Genomic DNA, 19,895 nt, shown 5'->3' with positions numbered 1-19,895 from the left:
GACAGCGCCTTCAAGAAGGGAAACGGCACCGGAGCACCGTCGCCGTCGGATCCAAAGGATCATGGCTTTCACCTAGATCATTCGAAGGAGGAGAGTAGCCACGACGACGCCTTCAGGAAGGAGACGACGCCCACGGACGCCGCCGCCACCGGCCCGACCGAAGCCGAGCGGGGGATCGCCGCTGGCACCTTTGAAACGCCACCGCTCACCGAAGCACCGGCCGCCATGCCGCCCGAGCGGCCATCGCAACCAGCCCACACCTGAGTCACGCACCTCGCCCACAAGCAGCGCGACTACCACCATCGAGGCCGCCGCCCCGCCATCCATGACCCCTCCGCAACCATAACGACGGCTAATGGACGTACTGACCGATGAGAGGTAAAATGGACTCCCTTCACCCCAAAACGAACCCTTGGCAGGAAGAAAGCCCAGCCGGCCAGATCCAGGTAGGGGAGAGGGTTGCTAGCAGCCGCGGGCCTCAACCTCGCCATAGCCGCCGGCCTTGACCTCTCCGCAGGTGCCAGCCTCATCCTTGCCGTAGCCGCTGGCCTCGTCCTCGTCGCGGCCACCGCATTGCACCACTGGGGATAGGGACCAGGAGAGCACCGTCGTCGTCGGATCCAAAGGATCATGGCTTTCACCTGGATCATTCGAAGGGGGGGAGTAGCCACGACGACACCTTCAGGAAGGAGACGACGCCCACGGACGCCGCCGCCACCGGCCCGACCGAAGCCGAGCAGGGGATCGCCCCCTGGCACGCACGCTCCACCTTTGAAACACCACCGCTCACCGAAGCACCGGCCGCCACGCCGCCCGAGAGGCCATCGCAACCAGGCCACACCTGAGTCGCGCACCTCGCCCACAAGCATAGCGACTACCACCATCGAGGTCGCCGCCCCGCCATCCATGACCCCTCTGCAACCACAACGACGCCTAATGGATGTAACCGACCGATGAGAGGTAAAATGGACTCCCTTCACCCCAAAACGAACCCTTGGCAGGAAGAAGGCCCAGCCGGCCAGATCCAGGTAGGGGAGAGGGTTGCTAGCAGCCGCGGGCCTCAACCTCACCGCAGCCGCCGACCTCGACCTCTCCGCAGGTGTCGGCCTTGTCCTTGCCGTAGCCGCTGGCCTCGCCCTCGCCACAGCCACCGCATTGCGCCACCGGGGATAGGGACCATGAGGCCTCTGCCTCCCTCCGGAGTGCACCCCACCACCACCGGCCGGCCAACGGCACCCGCCGAGTCGTCGACGTCCGCCACAACCACCAGCCGAGCAGCATGCGAGAGAGGGTCGACCACCATCGTCACGGTGCCACCCCCACCAGCCGAAAGACGAGGCATGGATCGCCGCCCGTGACCAGCGCCGCCCCGGGCCACGCCACCCGGATGGCCAGATTTATCGGAGCCGCGACCAAAACCGGCCCCCAAGCGCGCACCTCCAGCACGCCACCCGCCACGCCACCGTCGGTCGGTTCTAGCGCGCCACCGCGCTGTCGCGCCCGCCGCTAGCGCGACACCCCGGCCCAGCCGCCTCGGCCCATACTGAGCCCGCCGAGCGAAGGGGTGAGATCTCCCTACCGCCGTCGACGCCGACCAGACTTCGCCTGGCCGCACCCTTTGGCGGCGACGAGGTTGAGGAGGAGAAGGCGGGGGACCCCCGCCGGCGGTGGCCAGGGTTTCCTCCCGGACGCGAGCGGGGCGACCCGGGAGGAGGGAGGAAAGCAAGATCAAGTTACAGTTTTAAGCTGTTGTAGGTGCCGCGCTTGGGCGAATGGCGACACTTCTTCTTCAAATTTGTCTTACAAGCTTCGATTCACCTCGAGTTTGTCGGTCTGGACATAGTCGAAGGAGCTTTGGCGTAGATTCCTGCCATCTTCTTAGAGCGGTGAAGTTAAGAGTTTTTCATCATGTGGCGAGATTTGGTATCAGGTGCTTCAGATGATCAGATCTATGCAAGAGCTCAATGGCGACGACTGCGGCTCTAGGGCACTGATCCTTAGGGGCATGTGCATGAAGACATCCCGGCTGTCATCACCAAGATCAATCCGGCTTCGGTAGGAAAGCGGTGACAGTATTGACAACGCCGCGGAGGCGGCTCATTCTAGTGGCATTAGTGTTCGTTCGGTGGTCTCGAAATCTTAATGTATTTTCTAGAGTAAAGTGCACTATAGGTCCCCAAACTATTTGAGGGGTGTCACGTAGGTCCTCGAACTATGAAAACCATTATTCAGGTCCTCAAAGTGCAATAAGTGTGTCGTTCAGGTCCAAAATCAGCTAAACACTAAAGTAGTATGAGAACCATATTTTACCTAGCATGCCACACTTACTATAGTTCGAGGACCTAGATGAAAAGTTTCATAGTTTGAGAACTTACATGATATCTTTGAAATAGTTCAAGGACCTACTATGCACTTCGCTCTATTTTCTATTATGTTTGAAATTCAATGTACTTCCGCTGAACTTTTATAATAGATTTGATCATTTTCGAAGAAAAGCATCTCCAATAGGTGACCTCTGTAATAGGGCCAAGAAAAAGTTGGTTGAAGCATTTGCAACACCCGAAACATTTCACAACACTAAAGACCTCCCACTACAATAGATGGCCTAATTTTTTTTGAAAGCATATTGCATAGATCAATTCAAACAAACACCCAAACATTGCATAGATTTAAACCCGAAACATAAAAGTTCACCATACTACTTGATCTAACATAAACGATCACTACTACTCTACTTGTCTGACACACAGTGGATGTCGACCGAATTCCAATATGCCAGGGTCTCCTCTTGATCGGATGTGAACTCCTCCTTCGATGAAAGGTTGATCACCGTCGATGGGCCAGCCTCGTCCTCCTTCTTCACCGCCTTCTTCGTCTCGTGGTCTCGCTTCCAAAAGAACTCCGTCATGTATTGGATGTACTGCGAGTTCTCCCTCGCGAACCTCGCCATGGCTTCTGCATCGCTCTCGCCGGGAACAATGTAGATGAACTCCGCATTGCTCTTCTCCTCCTCCTCCCCATTAACCGGCATAATGTTCACTGGCAGACCGATGAACTCTGCATCCTCTCGGGTTGTGATCCCCGAGAAGTTGAGCTCCTCTCGCGGCCGGCCGAGCCGCCAATCGACGATCTCATAGGCTCACGTCATGATGCCCGCCGTCTTGAACGTGTCGAGCCAGTAGCGACGGTCGTCGCATTGGAACTCGACGCCGAAGTGGCCAGAGCCATGCGCCCCCACCCTCTTGAAGCTGGTATTGCTCTTGACTTGAGCTTCGACGGCATTGCGGCGTCGCGAGTATGGCGACGCCGCGACAATGAGGGCGAGGACAAAACGACATCGGCGTGGAGGTGGGGCGGCATCGAGTGGGGACGGGCGGCGGCAGGCGGTGGCCGGTGGCGACCGAATCGAGCGTGCCGCTGCGGAGGTGGTGTGGTGAAATGGAGGTTGCATGGTGGCGGATTTCATCGGCGCAGCGGGCGGCAACGAAGATGCTGAACAGATCCCGCTGCGGATGCAGCATGCGGCGGGGTGTAGATTTAGCTGATTGGGTGGTGTTGACACGGTGGTGGTGCGGCTGCAAATTTGTTTTACTCCAGCCGCCCAAATGTTGCATATTTGTAACACCTGGTGCCCTATTTTGGTGGTGCTGCAAATTAAAGTAATCTTTTTCATACAGGGCAAAGCACTTTTTTGTCGCAAAAAGTGTTTGTGCCTTATTATTGGGTACCTAGTGGAGATGCTGGGGTATCATTACTCTTGTAAAAGAGGCTGGCGTGCCCGCCTTCTGGGTGTCTCCACGAGCGAGACTGTCCTTTGCCCCGTCCATTGCCCGGTGGCGTGCCGCGGGGGCCTCTCGGGGGCTCTTCATGTCGTGTGATTTGTCGGACAGTACGCACCCGGATGCCCATCTCAAGGGTCCATGACATGTGGACCGTGTGCTCAGCCAGAGCCACCATCATGGGTGATTTTGGCCGCCTCACGTGCAGCATCTTGCGCGTTGTCCCGTGCACGAAGGAGAGGCGGGACCCGCCTGTCGGCATCCTCGCCCCACGCCGGGCTAGTTCGGCTGCGACAGGAGGGGCATGCGTTGCGCCTGGCTCCCTCTGCCGGGTTGGTTCACTCGTGCTAGCCCGGTGCCTGCCCCCATCCCACCCCCGCGTTTTTATTTCCATGCACACTCAACACATACACTAGTGCGCGATTGATGCGCCAGGCAGAGTATATGTTAGCAACATGGAGCATATGTTACATGTGCGTGAAGTACATGTTGCACTTCACGAGGAGTACAAATTGCACCAGAGTACATGTTTTTCACTTTCACCGCGTCTGAACTACATGTTGGCGACAGATCGTCTATGTTTACAATCCATCAGGTAAAAAGAACATGCAAAAAGAACTGTGTATGGCAGGCAACTACAAATTACCAGACCAAAACAACCTGCTAATAATTTACCAAATTCTCACCAAGAAAAATTTCTGACTACTAAGACTTATTTTTTTCGGGATTCTGACTACTAAGACTAGTTATTATAAGTTAACATAGGCAACAAAAGCTTACTGAAGTGAACATTTCATGGGCAGAGAATCTAAACTCTATTAAAAAAACTCAACAAACATGCATTAGCACCTGTGGCATTTTAAAACACTACTCCCTCCGTTCCCAAATATTTGTCTTTCTAAAAATTTCAACAAATGACTACATACGGAGCAAAATAAGTGAATCTACACTCTAAAATATGTCTACATACATTCGTATGTTGCAACCATTTGAAATGTCTAGAAAGACAAATATTTGGGAACGGAGGGAGTAGAATACAAACTCAAAGAATTAAGGCATTATTAACCACTGAGATCGAAGTATGAGCAACCCAATTACAAGGTGAAAGGAAGCATCAAGTACTGCCTGAAGAACACAGAACACAGAACAAACAAAACAAGTATAGGAGTGAAAAGGACACAAAAAAACCAATTAGCTGCAGTAGTCCTCGACGACCACAAGAAATATGGGCAAGCAGTACCTGCCAGGGCAACCTACAGGGTGATCCATAAGATTGTGTTATTATATTTCTCTGATATACAACCTGATCAAGACAACATATAAACAGGTGGAAAAGTTGCATCAAAATGACGTACCGAGGAAAATTGGTATTACTTTACATGAATCTCGAATTGCACATGTTGTCAAGTATCTGAAGGTGTGTCTGGAGCTCCCGGTGGCTGCTGTGGTTTATTTATAAGGGGAGACAATGCTTTGACTACAATGCTCATGCTGGGTCTGAACTCAGACTCGTATTGCACACAGAGAGCTGCCACTGCCGCGAGCTGCACAGATAGCAAATAAAACAACGGTTGATATGCTAGAATTTCACAAATCTAGTTCAAGAAATAGCAACTTGAAGATTGTTAAAAGCTGAGAAATGTCCATCCATTCCTAAAAGAAAGAAAAACTAGAGCTAGCAATGCAGTTTTTCCCTAGCAACACAAAGTAACTTGAAGAATATTTGAGCAAAGCTGAGAAATGCCCGTCCATCCACTTCCTAAATAAAACCATCTTTGGATGTATTAAGCATGTACATAGTGTTGTTCTCATCAGGTCGCAGCCATTTTGAGTGGCTTTGTAATTGTTGGCCATCTATAACTTTCCTTTTTAGCACAAAATGATACACATATAGATGTGTACTAAAAACAGTGCTTCACAAGCGCATATCGGCATATGCATTAGGGAGGAGGGAGGAAGATATACCTTGGCAACTCCTTTTGGAGGGTACTCTCCATTTAATCTTGGATCAATACATTGTTTTACCTTGTCCTCACCAAGCCTTGGTGTTGCCTGGTTTGAAGATGAATAACAAATCAGTCTATAAATTAAACCTAGAAATTACTACATCCGGCTACCTTTTCTGGTAGAGTAATAAATTACACGAAACATTGCAAAAATCTTTACTGACGTGCCAAACAACAAAGTTATCCAGACATGTACAGAACTGCTTACGCATAATCCAGAACAAATATGTTATATGGAATTATAAAAGCATGCATTATTGCATCTACAGCCAGAAAACACAAGGGGTTTGAAGTTGAACATAAATATGTTACATCTTACGTACTGTGAAAATGGGGCTGTTAGCCTCAGCCTTATTAAGTCTATTATAGCCTCTATAAATCGACCCCCATCAGGACAACACCACAGACAAAGACATGACATCTCTTCCCCTTTGAAGGCAGAATCTTGTTGAATAATAGGGTGAACAAAAGAAGTGAATGCATACATACCCATGTAACAAGACTCTGCTGTCCCCTTGGCATCGTGTGATCTACTGGTTTCCTTCCAGTTAGGAGCTCCAAAAGAACAACGCCAAAGCTATACACATCACTTTTTTGCGTCAGTTGGCCAGTCATGGCATACCTGCATGGCATAGGACACCTCTTATATGTTGGAATCAGGTGAATATTATAGTTTGCCATATCTATTCAGTGCCTAAATATTAAGTGTTAAAGAAACTTCAGTTGCAAAACACAAAGCTGAAGTTCACTAGAATCCTTTCTTACTGCAATGATTTGGTGAAACCCCCAGCAGATTATTACTCAGGACCACAATCAAAAATATATTATACAGAACTATGGAAAATATTTCAGATATATGAGTTGAAATAATTACTCGGGAGCATGATATCCAAAGGTTCCAAGCACACGAGTAGAATGTAGACGAGCAGCCATATCTGGCGATTGATTTGAAAGGTTGAAATCTGCAATTTTAGCTTTGTAGTCCTCAAATAAAAGTACATTGCTCGACCGTATGTCCCGATGGACTACAGAAGGCTGGACCTTCTCGTGAAGATACTCAAGCCCTTTTGCAGCATCAACAGCAATGTTGATCCTTTGCATCCAGTCAAGTGCTGGGCCAGGCTGTGCACCAGCAACACCCTTTCTCCCTGTTGAAAGAGCAAAATTTCAAAAAGAATACGCAAAATGTTATATATGTGTAGCTTTGATGGCAGGATGCATGGAATGGACATATATAAAACCTTGAATTTGCTTAATGGTAACTCTTATGTGTATGCTAGATAAATACCATGCAAAATATCATGCAGAGAACCCATAGTAGCAAATTCGTAGGCCAGTAAGCGTTGATCTCCTTCCAGACAGTACCCAAGCATATCAACAAAATGTTCATGTTTTAATCTAGAAATAACGGAGACCTATATCCAAAGAAGGAAAAGGCCCATAACAATTGGTCAATAAAGTTTGTAGATAACTTATAGAATACATATGCAGATAGCTATATACCTGGCAACCATACCTGTGCGATAAATTCATTGTCAGGCTCAGGGTCAGCTGAAGTATCAAGCTTTTTCACAGCCACATGTGTCCCGTTCTCTAGAACAGCATAATACACCCTTCCATATGAACCCTCACCAACCAAAGCTTTTGACCCAAAATCATCCGTCTTTTCTTTCAGTTCATCAAATGACAATTCAGGTACTTCAATGGAGGGAGGTGCTTTTCCCTGATCACCAACTTGAGTAAAACCATTACCTGAAGCCCATATGTTAAAACGGATATGGTGTCAGCAGCAGAGACATAGAACGCAGAGATATTATGCAGAATGCGTTGATATATGATACGGAGTATCACCTACGCTTGACAAAAAGATATATGATATCACCTACTCCTTCCTTCCATAACTATCATGAACTACAGGATAACTGAACTTTGCAATAGTTCAACTGAATAACTGAATCAGCAAAAACCATCAGCTGATCAATGCCGTTCAACTGTACCAGACAAGTTTCCTCGAAGACCTCGAATAAATAGACTGTCATGTTGGTCACCAAAAATGACGGTCTAATTGGTAGTTACAGATAGCCCCGGAGGAATGAACTTCAAACTTGTCGTTGATGAATGAATAATTGTATTAGTTAGACTAGTCTAGACTATGTGACAGTACAGTTTGGCTGTTTCAGTCAACTATCTGCTATATACAGCTAGCAATGCATGTACCCAACAAAGTTGTGCATCGCTATATTATACTCCCTCGCCAAGGCCCTGTGGGCCGCGCTCGGAGTTGGCGACGCCATGGGTGACGACTTCCAGGCGCAGGTATGGCGGTGCCTCTTCAAGCATATCAACCCGCGCCGCCACGAGCCTCCATGCTTCCTCTCCGTGCATGTCCACCATTCATCGCTCGACCTCGACGAAGAACTTATGGCCGTCCTCATGCAAGCCTGCCTGGGTGGCAACGCTCCCGCCTTCCAGGAGACTCGCCTCCACGATTAGCTCTTTCGCATCACTGTCTCTAACATGCGCATCGTTCGAGCCCTCATCGCCGAGCTCATACTCGTTGCCACAACACACTCCATCCAGTTTCTTCCTTTTCCACCGCCGCCCACCCTCGCACACCAGCCATCCATCCACCAAAAAAAGAACTTCGACATCGGTGACCGCTTCGGCCATGCGGATGCATTCCTGCGCTCTCCCTCGCCCGGCGTCGACTTCGCACGCAACATCCTCGACCTGTTCTCATCCAAAGTTTTCATAACGCCACCTGCCTCGGCCTCGCCAACCACAATCATCTTCTTCGTCCACAAAGCTGACTTCATGGTCGACGAAACTCTCGTGGCCACACTACTCTCGTTCCACTTTGGTGGAGCTGCGCGTTCTATCTCCGTTGAGCGCCTCTCAAACGCAGCATTCGCTGCGCCAGTCTCCTCCTGCCACGTCGCCACTCATGGCGGCCTGCTCCCCAATTGTGGCTCCTCGCATGTTCGCCACCATCACCGTGGCGCCACATGTGACGCCGGCAATGCCGGCTGAGCAGGCGCCTTCGCCGCTCCGTGCATCGGCGGTGCCACCTCGCATCGTCGTCGACGAGCCCCCACGCTCCCCCCCGTGCATGTCCTCCATGCAGGTGGGACCCACAATCGTCAACGGTCGGCTGCCATCTGGGCCTCCTGCGACTTCCAGAACGCTCACTCCACAGCGATCGCATGCAAAGGTACGACCGTTCCGGCCTGGCATTTCGTTCAATAAGCTGATTTTCTCTAAGTACCACTGCCTTGTCACCACACCCACCACATGTCTAACTCATAAACCCACCATTCCAATATGGATCATTTTCTGCTCTAAGTCAGTTTGCGCTAATGAAACTCTGATTAATAATGCTTTAGACCACCAGTTTTCTTTCCAACGGGTCTTCCACGCAGTCACGCTCGCTCCGAACTTGTTTTTAGTGCATGTGTTCTCGGTCAAGGTTAGATCTGAAGTCCTCCGTTGCGCGCCCATACTGTTTTCAAATTTTGAACTTCAGCTATTTGACTCGTTTGACCAAGCATCTCAAATAGTGCGATCGGTACCGCTGCCAGTCGTGTTTGAACCGGACGCCATTGACCTGTCCGCACCCGTCCTGCCTACCCACTACACGTCCTTGCTTGGACCGCACCCGTCAACTAAACTACTACCGCAAGATCTCTCTCACCTGTCCACTGAGATTCACCACACTGTTTCATGTGTGGATTCCCCTGCCGCTGCCTTGGTTGACCGCAATGCACTCGATGGCTATGGACACGTGTGCCTCTCATCCAGCTCGGCCACCCCCGTCACGTCTCCCCGCATCCTTTCTCCAGAAAGAAAACAAGACAGTGTAGACGGCTACGCTGTACCCTCCATCGACCAACCTAGTTTTTTAAACGATACGGCCATGGACGACCCGCTCACACGCCATCCATCACATGCCACTGATGGCTCCGGTCCACCTGAGTCGCCACAGCCGCCCTCCGATCGGCTGCTGGGCCTGCTCGCTCCCCCAGACGCCAATTCGCACTATATATCATACCCTACAATCACTGAATCGCGGGACCCACAAGCCCCCTCCCGTTCGTTCTCACCGCGTGATAAAACCAACGCTTGCATGCACACGCATGCACCCATCATCACGTCTACTCCACCACCTGCCTCCCCTACCTCCGTCAGCCTACTCTCCGCCCAGTCCCCTCAGCTCCATCCCGAGATCGCCATTAACCAGTGTCACGCCTCTGCCACTGCTGCCAGCCCTGCGCGCTCTTCGGTCTCCACGCCGCTGCAAGACCCGCGCAGCTACCGGGAGGTTTTGCTAAGCTCCCCGCCTCGGGTCTCTGCATCCTCCCTTCCCCATCCATCGGCCTCTCCGGCCTATAAATCCTCTCCTCCCCAGATGGCCAGCCTCAAACACATCCACCACCACTACAGCCGCAAGAAGAAGACTAGATGCTTTCGGTGCCTTGCTAGTGACCACACTATCGCTGACTGCCGCGACCCCGTCCGGTGCTCTCGCTGCTGGTCCTCCGGCCACCGGAGCTTCAGGTGCAAGGCCATCCGCTACCTTCCTTTCTTCCCTTCTATGCCCCCTTCCCCGTGTATTAACCCTGCTTTTGTGCGTCCGCCATGCAGCTCAATGGCGCGCACGATGGGCACCCACACCGCCTCCGGCTCGTCGGCTGTCTCCACGCGTTCCGACGGCGCGCCAATCTGATTCGGCTCCCACTGCGTCCTCACCAACGATCTGCCTCCCTTCCGTCTCCCGCTCATCTTCGGGCCGCGCACATCCTCCTCCTTGCCTCCGGTGCCGTCCTTCGCTCCGCCTCCGCCTCCTCCCCCTTCCCCCGCCACCATACCCACCTCAGCCTCATGCTTCTCTCCCCCGGAACCGCACATCCCTCTCCTCGTCCCTCCAAGCTGCCTCGTTCGCCAAGTTAACAACCTAGCCTACGTACACCTAGCCACTCCCATGCACAACCCCTTCCGGTTCATACGTCAGGCCATCGCACACCACCGCAACAACCCCACTTTCGGCCTCACTTCCTCCGCACGTGGCGCCGGGCGTCTCTCCTTTGCCAACGCAGAGGAGCGCCTCGCGGCCACTGGCCATGGGCCGATCCACCACCAGGGCAATACCCTCTTCTTCGAACGGTCTGAACACGCTGACAAAAGATCCACGGCCATCTTCATCCACATGGCCGAGATCGAGGCGTTCGATTACCCCGACGAGCTCTGGCACCCTGAGGGGGCAGAGTACTTCTTCTCTCATCTTGGAGATTTTGTCTCCGCCGACCAGCACTGCTTCCAGGGCGACCACTAGCGTTCGCGCTCTCGTTATGGTTGCCCGCGATTTCGTCCTTCCCCCCTGCCTCATGGTGCGCCTGCCAGACAATGACGTCGTCGTTGTCAAACTGGAGAGCCGCGCGCTCTTCCATCATGGCTCCGGGGCATCGCCCTTCTCCTCTGAGGACGGGGACAACGACTCCCTCTCCTCCCAGATATCAAACCCACGTCTCTCACCCACCACCATTACACAGATCCGAAACATTGCCACAGCCATGTCCCCATTTGCATGCAAGCCGGAGTCGCCCTCGGGCCCTCCTCCATCTCCTACCGCGGCTATGCCTCTAGACGGCATCCCGATCCTTGTTGTCATGGTTGACGGCATGCCTGTCGCCATGCTTGTCCATGCTCCATGGACTCCTCCCGCACGCTCTCCCTCTCCAGCCCTGAAGCTTGCTCGATCGCGCCTTGCACGCCCCCTGCTCGTCCTGCCAGCTCCCCCTCTCCACCTCCTCTGCCACCTACACCGTCTCCTCCACCCTCCCCACCTGCCCCTCCGGCGCTTCCCTTGCCTGTGGTTCCTGCCGTCCAGCCTATGGACCTGCCTCCTGAGCCTACGCATGAGTGCCTTGCCAGGCGCATTAGCAGGCGTGCCAAGATGGCTGCCGACTCCGGCATCAAGGCCAGGCGCAGCGCTCGGCTGGCTGAAATCGAGCCGCCTGTCTACTCTTCCATGACCACTAAGGCCATGCGCTCTAAGGCAAAGAAGCTCGATCTATCCGCTGCTTCGAAGGATCTCTCTGACGCTCTGATCCACGCTCGTCTCTGCGATGACACTGGGCTCATCGACGGCTCTGCTCGCGGTCCTGCCTCGCCTGACGACCTTGCTGCGGTTGCTGCTGCCTGCGGCGCCATGCCGGAGATGGTGGCGGACATCGCATCGGGCTCCGGTGGCCTGGGATCGCCATGATGTGCTCTCTCCTCATCGGCCACTCGTGTGGCGGCCATTGCTGGCCATGTATCCGGTGCCTCGCACCGCCCCGTAGTTGCTATATTAAGGTGAAACTAGTTGTAATGGTGCTCACGCCTACTTCTGTCAGTTTGTCTCACTGTATCCTCACCCGAAATGGTTGTATGTCGGGTCACTACCCCTATGTAAGGTGCCAGTTTAAGTTTCCATTATGAAAAACGCAACCTACTCTATCGTTGTCCTGGAATGTTCGCGGGTTAGGAGATAATGACAAGTGTGCCAATGTGTTCTCTGAAATCAATCTCTTGCGCCCATCAATAGCCCTTCTCCAAGAAACCAAACTACAAAAACCAGATACAATCAAACTACGATCGATCTTACCATGCTTCCTAGACTCTAACAACCACCTCGACGCAATCGGATCTGCGGGCGGAATTCTTTCGGCTACTAACTCACGCTGCTTTTCGCTTCTCAATTGTCAACATAGGCGTTTCACATCTACCTTAACTCTCAAATGTCTTGCCTCGCCACACAACATCTTCATCACAAACGTCTACGCCCCCTCGCAAAGAGATCTAAAGCTAGTATTCCTTGACGAGCTCAAACAGATCGAACCACCATCTCAATCCCCCTGGCTCCTAATCGGAGATTTTAACCTTACTCGATTCCCTAATGAACGAAACAACAAAAACTTCCGACGATCGGAGGCCGACGCCATCAATGACACCATTGATCAACTTGCTCTCTTAGAGCTTCCACTTCTTGATAGACAATTTACTTGGTCAAATAAAAGACTGTCGCCTACGCTAATACGTCTAGATAGGGTACTTATCAACCTATCTTGGGATGCTCTTTTCCCCAACTCGCACCTCACCTCTCTTACTAGATTCATTTCTGATCACGTTCCACTCCTGGTCACTATATCCACGTCCGTCCCTTCTTCCCGCCTTTTTTGATTTGAACGCTTCTGGGCTTCATTCCCAGCCTGTAGAAACATAGTGCGCGGCTGCTGGCAGCCCAATTCACAGCGCCACAACGGGCTTCCCGCAGATCCAGCTGCTTCTCTCGCTCAAAACATTAAAGGAACACGATCGGCCCTAAAATCTTGGGCCAAGACGCTGCAGCCCATCTACCAACGGGAAACAAATTGCAAACTGGCAATCTAGGCTCTTGACCTAAACAAGGAATTCGCTCCTCTCTACCCACTCGAATAGAAACTTAGGCTTACGCTTTCCAACCTGCTACAACGTGCCATCAAACAAAAAATTGCCTTCTGAAAACAAAGGGGTAAGATCAGGGTCGCCGTTGACGGCGACAAGAACACTAGATTCTTCCACGCCTCTGCCACACAGCGATCTCGAACAAACAAAATTCCCATGCTTATACACAACACTTCCGAAGTTTTCCTGCACGAACAAAAAACTGACATCTTAAAAGCTTATTTCCAACAACTAATCGGGACCACAAAAAATGCTACATGGAACTTCAGTCTGCTACAGCTATACCCCTCTCCCCTCCCCCAGCTCCGTGATCTTGCACAACCTTTCTCCCACGACGAAATCCACCAAGCCTTTCTCACCATGAACGCCAACGCCAGCCCTGGACCGGACAGCTTTGGACCCATCTTCTTTAGAAAATTCTGAAATGATATCAAACAATCCATCCTACCATTCTTCTTTGCCTTCCACGATCAGACCGCTTCGCTCGACCGCTTCAACCGTGCCTTCATGGTACTCCTTCCAAAAACCCAGGCGCCAACATCTCCGGACGCTTTTAGACCCATCTCTCTACAAAACTGCACTCCAAAAGCAGTTGCCAAAGTTCTCACAAATAGAGTTAAACCACTCATCCCGCTGCTCATTCATTATGATCAAACGGGCTTTCTACATGGACGCAACATTGCGGAAAATTTCATCTATGCTGCTGATATCCTAAGCGCTTGCCACACACGTAAAGCCCCGACCATGGTCTTCAAGCTCGATTTCAGGAAAGCTTTTGACTCAATATGCTGGTCCTCCCTCATTGAAATCCTACAAGCTCGAGGGTTTCCTCCCATTTTCTGTTCATGGGTCCAAAACATCCTGCTCACTGGGAAAACGGCTATACTCTTAAATGGCATTCCGGGGTCCTGGATCCAATGTAGATGTGGCCTCCGCCAAGGTGACCCATTCTCGCCATACTTGTTCATCATCGTTGCAGACATTCTTCAAAGACTGATCACCAACGCTTTCCAAACGAACGTACTTTGCCACCCGCTACGACCAAACGAACCACCCGTGACACTTCAGTACGCTGATGATACCCTGATAATCGCTGCTGCTAGCGACGCCGCCACCATAACTCTCAGAAAAACCCTACACGATTTCGCCCTTGCAACGGGGTTGGTCATCAACTTCCAAAAAACGGCTCTTCTCACCATCGCCACCGACTCATCCACTCAAAACAACATTGCTGCACCTATTGGATGTTCTTTATCCTCCTTTCCGTTAATTTATCTAGGTCTACCCCTCTCCCCCACCAAACTGCCACTCACAGCTTTTGACCCGATCATAGACAGCTTTCGGAAATTCCTCTTCGGTTGGGTTGCCCGCCTGCTCTCATGTGGTGCTCGCCTGACCCTGCTGACTGCGGTCCTAGACTCTTTATCAGTTTATTTCATGTCCGTCTTTCGATTACCTAAGTCGATCATAGCCAAACTTGACGCCATTTGGAGGGCGTTCTTCTGGTCCAACGAGGCAACTTGCACGGGGGCGAGCTGCTTAGTCGCGTGGAAAAACGTTTGCAAACCTAAAGATACCGGTGGTCTAGGCATTAAAAATCTAGAAATTCAGAACCGCTGCTTGCTTATGAAATTCTCATCCAAAATTCTGCAGCACCCGAACGTCCCTTGGACACAGTGGTATCACCACCAATACCCTCTTGGCATCGCAGCAAAAACTTCAAGACCCTCCTTTCTTTGGAAAATTATCAACAAAAACTTGCCACTGCTAATTGAGCACTCATTTGTGATCACCTACAATGGCCTCTCCACCTTCTTCTGGCTTGAAAAATGGCTTTTACAGTCGCCTCTCCAAAAAGTTTTCCCAAACCTCTCCTCACACTCCATTGATGACAAGGTTTTAGTGGCTACTGTTTGGCAAACCAGCTTATTGGCGAACCTGCGGAACCGTCTGTCTAATGCTGCTGCTCGCGAGTTGGATTGTGTGCTGTTGCTGTTGCAGGATTTCCAGCAGGTGGACCGATCCGACGAACGGTCCCTCACCCATGGACTACCGTTCTCTGCCAAGAACGCCTACTCCTCCATTGTTGCTGAAGATTACACCAACCCTCACCATGACTTTGTCTGGGCTTCCAAGGTTCCGATCAAGGTCAAGATCTTCGCATGGCTCCTCCTCCGCGATCGGCTCAACACGAAGGCCAACATGTTCCACAAGCACATTGCCCAATCAGCTGCATGCCCGCGTTGTCAAGACCCGAATGAGGATGCCCTCCACCTCATCTCCAACTGTTCTTACGCGACACAGGTCTGGTCCTCCTTGGGTCTGCCGGCTCCAACCTCCCTTGCTGCTCTGCACCAACACCCAACGCTTTTGGGCCTCAACCCCAACATCTGGCCATCTGTGGCTCTGACTATCTTATGGAAACTATGGGACTCGAGAAACGCTCTCGTGTTCAGAAACGAGGATCACTCCCACAGAACCACGATACGAAATATTGTAGCAGATTTCTCTCTATGGGTTTTCCGGTTCAAAAAGAAAGAAGACAATATCTTTGCTAGGCAATGGCTTAACTTCCTCTCTTCAGTTATCCTCTAAAGCTGACGTTGTAACCGAACTGCTGTTGTAATTCTCAGACATCTCTTTTGAGTGGTAATATATTCAGGTGGGGAAGCTATCCCCCCCGGTGACCGTTCAAAAAAAAATATTATACTCCCTCCGTCCGGAATTACTTGTCGCAGAAATGAATGTCTAAATGTATTTTTAGTTCTAGATTCATCCATTTCTATCCATTTGTGCGACAAGTAATTCGGGGCGGAGGGAGTTACTGAATAAAACTGGTTTTTCCATCATAATGGTAGGAGGGAAATAAAGTTCCAATTGGTCAATAACCCCAAAACCGATTGCAAGTGAGACAAGTATGCCCATTGCACTGGAAATGGTACTCTCATCTAATACAAAGCTCTATCAACCAGCAGGGGTGAATTACGGGCAGTCCCTTGTTATCAATTCCTAATAGTACAAACTGCCATTTGCACTAGTCATGTAAAAAATGCCAACTCAACATGGACAAGGGTAGAAACATGATGTATCAGTCTGTCGGAAACTCATTTATATGTTCAGATTCTAGAAGCAGGCAATGCTCAAACGTACCATTTGCCCGTTCAGGACTGTTGGGAAACTCATCCCCGTTTTCCTGATACGGTGTGTCAACATGTGCGCAGCAAAACCACCGCCGCATAATGACCAATCGATCGACTTCTCCTTTTGCTCACTTCTTGTCCCTGGAACCAGATTTGACATCAGCACAAACGGTCAGGCCAATACACGGCGGAGGCATACACGAATGACGGGGTCAGGGAAGCCTCACCTCAGCTGCCGGCGGCGGCGCAGCGAAGCAAGAACCAGAGAGGATGGGGGCGCGGATGGTCTTGGGGAGAGGAAGAGCCCCTGAGCTGAGCTATCTGCCTGTCTGGGACGGCGGCGAAGAGGGAAAGGGAATGGGACGGGGAAGGGAAGAGAAGCGGGACGGGGGAGGTGGTGGCGATGATGATGACAAGGCTTGGATTTCTTTAAAGCCAAAACGAGTTTTCCGTCTGTAATCCTCCTGTCGTCGGTCGCCGCCGATTTTATTCCAGCTCGGCTCCTCCTGCTTTCCAGCTCGCCGCCGCCCGGATTGATTTTGCCTAACGTGTTTGGTGATGATCATTTATTTGATTTAACTGGCTCATCATTGCTGTCGACTGATTGTCTCGGCTTTGGATTTGGTCGCGTGGCGGTTGGCGGTGATTCTGCACTTGGCCAGATACCACTAGTGTACAGTCAGCTCCCGGACAAAATTTCGGTGTTCTTGTTGGGGGTAGGAATCAAATAATGGGATCGCCGTCCTTTGGCAACACAATCATCTAACTGAATTAGGCTGCTTGTAATGGGTAGTATCATACCTTAATATCATGCACATGATACTAAGCTATGATACTACCTCCGTAATGCATAGTACCATATACTAGTATTATAGCTATCTTATTTATTGTCATGCATGACATATAGTAGCATAGCATTTAATATGATACAGTATCATGATATGATACTCAACACTCTCTTTCTTCATTTAATTCTATGCCACCTCAGCAAAATAGTCTAGTTGGTATGCATGATACTAGCTATGATACTACCATTACGACCAGCCTTAGTCACCACCCACCTGATCATAAAAAATATTAACACCCCAAATTACTTGTCTTAAATTTATCTAGATACTAGTATTAGGTACATCCATATCTAGACAAATTTCAGACAAATTTTTTTAGGACGGAGTGAGTATTTACTAAACCAGTAACCACAGTTTATGATCACAAGATTTAGACCATCTTAACATTGGATGGATAACAATATGATTTTCAAGAATTCAATTCTTATATCCTATAAAAATATATGCTTGATCCATACGAGTACTCTCCTATGTTTTTTTTAATTTATTTAAGTGCAGTCCTGTTTTGCGTAGAGAGCAGATTGAGAAAGATAACCATGGGATCTAAATATGAACAACTATCAAGAGATAATTACTTGCCATTTAAACGTCAGGTCTTCAGATTGACATATTTTGACGGCCGAGATAAGATCTTTGGTGCTAAACACATGAGTGGAGGATGGACTTGGTTCTTCACTATTCGTGCTTTTATAGGGGTATATATGATGGCTGAGATCAATCAGGTGTTTTAATGCTATAAACACGTTTGATGCTAAACACGGGAGCGGCGTGGACAGTAGGATCGGAGATATGTATGGGTAGGATGAATTTGGTTCTCTGCTTTGATTTGGGTATATAGTAGAAGATATCGAGACATGATCGTCCATCTCATCACGTAACATCGCCTGCGTCGCTCTAGAGGAGCACGACACAGGCGACCTAGCCGCCACCCTGTCCCTCTCCTTCACCATCTCCAGTCTCCTCCCTGTTGTCTGATGAGACCGATGGACAACACCCGTTTCAACATATGATGTTGGCAGGGTGAGTTCCCTCCCATGGAGTCGCGATGCGGCCCTGACCGACGTAAACCGCTTGGGATTAGTGTCGTAGGCAGTGGCTTACCTTGTCGTCGTGACAGGGGAGTCCGGCGCGGCTGGCAACCCATAGCCCAGATGGATTGATGGGAGTCAAGCAGAGAGTGATGGATAGAGTATTAAAACTAAGGTCTAGCCCATTTATATATTGAACCTAGATTTTAACTTAGCTAGAGGTTGAATACAACATGTTTTTAGGAAAGCCTTCATGGCGAGCTCATCTCAAATAGGGATAGATCGTCAAAAATCAAAATAGAATCAGGGGGGTTTTCCGTCCACATTTCCGGTGAATGAACCCGAGCTATACTGCTAATTCATGAGGTACACGATTGGTTTCTCGAGCATAGTGCTAAAAAAACAACATTGTGAATAATCAACTATAGTGTTGAAACAATCATATGTGATGGTGCCGCCACCAACAGGGATCTTGCACTATTTTCATACATTCCGTCGATTAGAGATAGTCGGAGTGGATCATCAAGTTCTAAATTCTCATGCTTCCAGCTAGAGCCAAGCCTTGTTTCAACGCATGGCCTCGACAGTATAGACATCTGCTGCAGGCCCGATGAAATAACCCTCCCCCCCCCAACCATGTCGTCAGAATCATCACGATAATCGCTCATGAAAATTCAGACCCATAAACTTATGAGGAGGCATCAATCATTTAGCTTCAATGTTCTAGGAGAAGGTCGTTTCCAAAAGTAGTGTTTTGTCGGATGGGCTAAAGTGCATCAGGCACGGCTATAATTCAATGCAAGACTTTGAGTGGATAGGGCGGACCGTTCCTTTGACCAAACTAATTCGTTGTTTAATTTCTGCCTTCTCTCCTGCCATAAATGCTTGATTGTTTGGGGAAACGTTTGCAAACCTAAGAAACTTGTTGGTCTTGGAAGATTTAGCTACACAAAACAATTGCCTTCTAATGAAATTGGCCACAAATACCTTATTGATAGCTCCACACCCTAACTTCCTTGGGTTTCTTGGTTAGATCAACAACACCTTTGCAACCTCCCACACATTGCCTCCTGCCCTAAACCTTCCTTCCTCACAAATGCCATCCAATCCCAGCTACCCACACTACTAGACATAACCTTTGTGCACACAAACAATGGCCAAAAAACTTTTTTCTGGTATGACACCTGGCTCCACTGCACACCTCGAGCCAAAGTCTTCCCAAGCCCACCCTGCAAAAAAAACCTCTTCCGAAGCCTCTACTCCCCACTCACACATCATGCTTTATGGGCTACTTGCGAACCTCGTGAACCTACTGACCACTATTGCCCCAAACGAGTTTGTGGCTCTTTCTTTGTTGTTACATGATGTCCAGCTCTCAGATGGTGTAGACAAGTGCTACCTTGTGCATGGATCCAACTTCCCCTCCAAAGCAACCTGTGATATATATTACAATGCACGAAGATGAGGATGATCACGTTGAACTCATTTGGCGTTCCAGAAGCCCCAACAAAATTAAGATCTTTGCTTGGCTATTATTCAAAGGTAGACTTAACACACGAGCTAATTTCTTCCACATGAACTTAGCCCAGATGCTCACTACATGCATTGTCCA

At 50.0% G+C, this 19,895-nt stretch overlaps 1 protein-coding gene and 1 pseudogene across 1 annotated transcript; one reads left to right on the top strand and one right to left on the bottom strand.

The window, feature by feature from the left end:
• Nucleotides 1-4,821: 4,821 nt before the first annotated feature.
• Nucleotides 4,822-16,940, bottom strand: LOC125521121 (protein CYTOSOLIC ABA RECEPTOR KINASE 5). The gene is made up of 9 exons (XM_048686169.1): nt 16,635-16,940; nt 16,418-16,548; nt 7,302-7,537; nt 7,074-7,200; nt 6,660-6,933; nt 6,275-6,407; nt 5,745-5,831; nt 5,135-5,323; nt 4,822-5,032 (listed from the first exon to the last, which is right to left on the bottom strand). The coding sequence occupies exons 2-8, from the start codon at nt 16,503-16,505 to the stop codon at nt 5,183-5,185; spliced, it is 1,086 nt and encodes a 361-aa protein (XP_048542126.1). The 5' UTR covers nt 16,506-16,548; nt 16,635-16,940; the 3' UTR covers nt 4,822-5,032; nt 5,135-5,182.
• Nucleotides 7,557-11,089, top strand: LOC147959323 (uncharacterized; annotated as a pseudogene).
• Nucleotides 16,941-19,895: the final 2,955 nt, after the last annotated feature.

Source organism: Triticum urartu, chromosome 7A, assembly GCF_056163025.1.
Source record: "Triticum urartu cultivar PI428250 chromosome 7A, HENAU_Tu73, whole genome shotgun sequence".
NCBI lineage: Eukaryota > Viridiplantae > Streptophyta > Magnoliopsida > Poales > Poaceae > Triticum > Triticum urartu.
The sequence above is the reverse complement of the archived record's forward strand: the minus strand, read 5'-3'. Positions and strand labels throughout refer to the sequence as shown.

Coding starts and splice junctions, on each gene's coding strand:
- LOC125521121 (XM_048686169.1), bottom strand. CDS start 16,505: ATGCGGCGGTGGTTTTGCTGCGCACATGTTGACACACCGTATCAGGAA. Junction 6,934..7,073: donor TCTGCATGATATTTTGCATG/GTATTTATCTAG, acceptor CTCTTTCAACAG/GGAGAAAGGGTGTTGCTGGT. Junction 6,408..6,659: donor TTTGGATATCATGCTCCCGA/GTAATTATTTCA, acceptor TATGCCATGCAG/GTATGCCATGACTGGCCAAC.